This window comes from Lupinus angustifolius, chromosome LG01, assembly GCF_001865875.1.
Source record: "Lupinus angustifolius cultivar Tanjil chromosome LG01, LupAngTanjil_v1.0, whole genome shotgun sequence".
Taxonomy (NCBI): domain Eukaryota; kingdom Viridiplantae; phylum Streptophyta; class Magnoliopsida; order Fabales; family Fabaceae; genus Lupinus; species Lupinus angustifolius.
The window spans coordinates 2,041,176-2,045,089 of NC_032009.1; the positions used below are offsets into that span (position 1 = coordinate 2,041,176).

A 3,914-nucleotide genomic window follows, 5' to 3' on the forward strand; every position below is an offset into this window, starting at 1 on the left:
CTTCAAAAATGCATTGGCAATGAAAGAAATGAAGTTGGTCCTCAATAGGACAGTTACACATGACTTAGTTGAAAGGGAATCATGCCAACAGAGCCAAACAAACAACCTCAATTTTTACTGAACATGGAGCTTCCAAATCCAGCTCCAATAATACTTGTTTTGATTTTCCAAAAAAATCTTGAAATAAGCTAATGATATCCCTTCGAAGCAGTATATAAACCACCATTAGCCATCAAAAGAATCACTTCAATCGTTTCCTTAAAGAGAACAGGAACATGGTTGACCAAATTTACTAAACTCCAAACACCATTTTCACACACATTCGCAAGAGTTTGATTAGAGTCTCCAATATCTGCAAAAGAAACATGTTTCCAAAGACATTCCGATCCTCCCTACTTTAATGGTCCAAATTTTAAATTATTTTAAATAATTTTATAAATTATTAAACTTATTTTAACCTCATACTTTAGTATTGGATTATCTACAATTCTTCCATCAAGCATTATTAAACCAAAAGTATACCAAGTGGTGTCATCATTTAACTATAAACTCAATTTTAGCATCAACCACATAAAAACATGTACATCATTGAAAAAATAATGTATAATCATGAATTATAGATGAGAATAAAATTGCGCATTAATGATGTAGACATTTTAATACTATTAAAACACACAATATAACTTTTTTGTGTATGAATTTCATATAAAACTCAACAAATTTTAATAGGTGATAGATGGTTCACTAAAGATGTAAAAAATATTACCACTACAAATAACATGGGCTTTAGATATAAATCACTGTACTTTTGGGCCACTTTGTAAGCCCATAAATTGAAAGTTTGGAATGAAAAAAAAGCAAACAAAATAAGTATCAATATCTTGAAGCATTGTGACTTATGAGTGATTAGGGTTCTTGAGTGCGGCTTCCGGAACAGAAAATCTTCCCTTCCTCTGCAACAAATTTGAAGCATGGCTGAACAAGTAACCATCACATCCATTATTACTTTCATTTATACTTATTAGGTCTTGTTTGTGTTCTTTCCATTTATTTTTTGTGAAATTGTTATGTATCGCAGACTGAGAAGGCTTTCCTTAAGCAACCAAAGGTGTTTCTGAGGTAAGATAATATTGGAATAGAAAAATGTTTCAATTTTTTCAATTCATTGTTATGATTTGAATGCATGATGATAGTTTGGTAATTTTGCTGAATTTGATAGTTCAAAGAAATCTGGAAAGGGAAAGAGGCCTGGAAAAGGTGGCAATCGCTTTTGGAAATCCATTGGTCTTGGATTTAAGACCCCTAGGGAAGCCATCGATGGTACTACAATTTTTCACATTTATTTCTCTTATGTCATTCTGTGTGTCTATATTGTTATTGTTCTGGATGTAATTTTTTCAATTGATTAATAGTAAAATTTAAATTTTGAAGATGTGGGGTGTTTTTAAACGTAGTTATAGTCATATAGTCATTTTCATATAGTGATCCATCTCCTTTTGGTTGTATCTTCTCATCCATTGTTTTTAATTTAATACATTGTAAATCTTTGTTTTTCATGTTGATTTTACAATGTGTGTGCAAACTTGTTAGTATAAGTATTTTCTGAAGGTTGTGAAAGATATGCATCCATTTCTTAAACTATTATGAATTGAAAATATTGTCTATTTAGAGGGCTTCTTTTTTTTGTTGTAACATTCTTAAACAAACATTTTAATATGGGAATGAGACATATATCTATATTGTGATCAGTGTTTTTCTACTGGATCATATGAAATTGCTGGGTGTTTTCCTTTATATTTGTATATTGGCCACTTCTGCTTCTGACCCTAGATGCCTTTACAGGAACCTATATTGACAAGAAGTGTCCCTTCACCGGCAATGTTTCTATCCGAGGCCGTATCTTATCAGGAACTTGTCACAGTGCTAAGATGAATAGGACCATTATTGTTAGGAGGAACTATCTTCATTTTATCAAGAAGTATCAAAGGTATTTTCTGTCCTACATTTGCTGTCCAGTTTTTGTATTATTTTAACTGAGAAAATGAAGTTATAATGTGTTATCTAATGCTATTTAGGTACGAGAAGAGGCATTCAAATATTCCTGCTCACGTATCGCCTTGCTTCCGTGTGAAGGAAGGAGATCATGTTATCATTGGCCAATGCAGGTAAATATTTTCTCTTACTATCTTATTGTTTTATATATTATGCACTTATGTAGATATAGCTATATATATATGTATATCTTATTGCCCTTTTTGTACCATTTTGTAGACCAATCTCAAAGACAGTGAGGTTCAACGTGCTGAAAGTGATCCCAGCTGGCTCTTCTGGTGGTGCGAAGAAGGCATTTACTGGAATATGATATTTCATATATTACTATTTATTGAAGCAAAGCCTTAGTAGTTAGTAGATTTGCTCTCTGGTTGGGGATAAATATGAAGTTCTGATTAAATTTTGGATTTCTTCTAAAGTTCTGTTCCATGAGTGGCTAAGCATTAAGAACTTTGTTATGCATTTTGGTTCTTGAATACGAGTAGTGTTTACTTTGACACTACGCACTGTTATCTATGCTTTTCAAGTTTCTCTATGTTACTGCTTTTCTTCAATATTTATCAATCTTAATTAAGCCATTAGCATGGAAAAGACATCATATTTGGTCTCTCATGAGGGTTATGATTGAACGCATAGCAGATTCGAGGGCATAGAAGAAAAGTGTCCAATATCCAGAACCACGAAATTCTTTTAATCTCTCTGACACTACTTATTGCACTACAAAAAGTTTAGTAGTTTCGTAAGCTTCATAAATTTTCCCATTTTTGATTTTGGCCATTTGGTTCATTACCTATGAAAATATCTCATATCATATGAACCAAATAAGGACACGATGCTTTTGAATCTCGTGTCCATTAAATCTTTCAGATGAGAATAAATCTTTAGTGAACACCAGTGTCCGAAGCTTAGAGCAAAACCATCATGGCAAGAGACAAACTCTTATGCGTTGTTACTGTTTTGATAACTTTGGTGTTGTTTGACTTGCCATAAAACCCAATGATAAATGAAAATTATGGTCGGTTATGGATTCTTAGTAGGGATATAGCCACTAAGTTTATGAAATTGATTCTCATTTTTTATTGTATTTTTTTATTACTATATGTGAAAGTGAAATTATGATTAACTCAGGAGGAAAAAGTTGATTGGTTGGTGCTAGTGAAGTACTAGTTCAATGAAAACATACTTACACTAGATTTCTCTATCCGAGCTTCTACAATAGTCCTAGGGATGCAAATATCACAAGAATTTGATCTGAGTTGTTAATCAATGCCATGCTAAGGGTTTCATGCTTTCATCGATAGCAAAAGTTTCTTGTAAAGCTTTGCTTTCAGACTATTTTGCATCATTATTGTTGAGTAATAAAATAAAGCAAACCCCATAGCGAACTTGTCTTTTAACTCATTATTATCATTTCACCAACTTCCAATTAAAAAATACATCCTCTTTTTCTAATTTTGTCATCTACGACATTTCTTCACTGCTGACATGGGAGTGTTACAATCGAAATGGCAAGTTACCATACACAATCCTTATTTCATTTTGTTAATAAAAAACAACAAAAAAGAAAGCAAATAAAGATTAAAGATAAAGCATAGCATATTGGTATAAATATGAAAGATGATTTTTTTCCTAATGGGGTTATATAAAAGTTCAATAAAGGTAGAAAAGAGGACAACAATAATCAAAAGGAAGAGTGATGTGGGCATGTGGCAATTTAACAAGCTAAAGTAATCATAGAAAATGACATTTATCTATAACTCATTTAAGACCACACTTTCATAGAAAAATCTGAAATTTAACAACTCTTGTTTCTTTCACACACTCCTTCTAAATATTTCTATAACAAAGAACTCCATCATTTT

At 31.9% G+C, this 3,914-nt stretch overlaps 1 protein-coding gene across 1 annotated transcript; it reads left to right on the top strand.

The window, feature by feature from the left end:
* On the top strand, positions 867-2,587 carry LOC109346151 (40S ribosomal protein S11). The gene is made up of 6 exons (XM_019585558.1): positions 867-983; positions 1,079-1,119; positions 1,220-1,320; positions 1,843-1,987; positions 2,076-2,165; positions 2,272-2,587. Exons 1-6 carry the CDS (start codon positions 972-974, stop codon positions 2,360-2,362), a joined length of 480 nt encoding a protein of 159 aa, XP_019441103.1. The 5' UTR covers positions 867-971; the 3' UTR covers positions 2,363-2,587.

Excerpts from the sequence above, each read along its gene's own strand:
- LOC109346151 (XM_019585558.1), top strand. Across the intron at positions 1,988-2,075 it reads TTTATCAAGAAGTATCAAAG|GTACGAGAAGAGGCATTCAA; the intron begins GTATTTTCTGTC and ends AATGCTATTTAG. Across the intron at positions 2,166-2,271 it reads GTTATCATTGGCCAATGCAG|ACCAATCTCAAAGACAGTGA; the intron begins GTAAATATTTTC and ends ACCATTTTGTAG.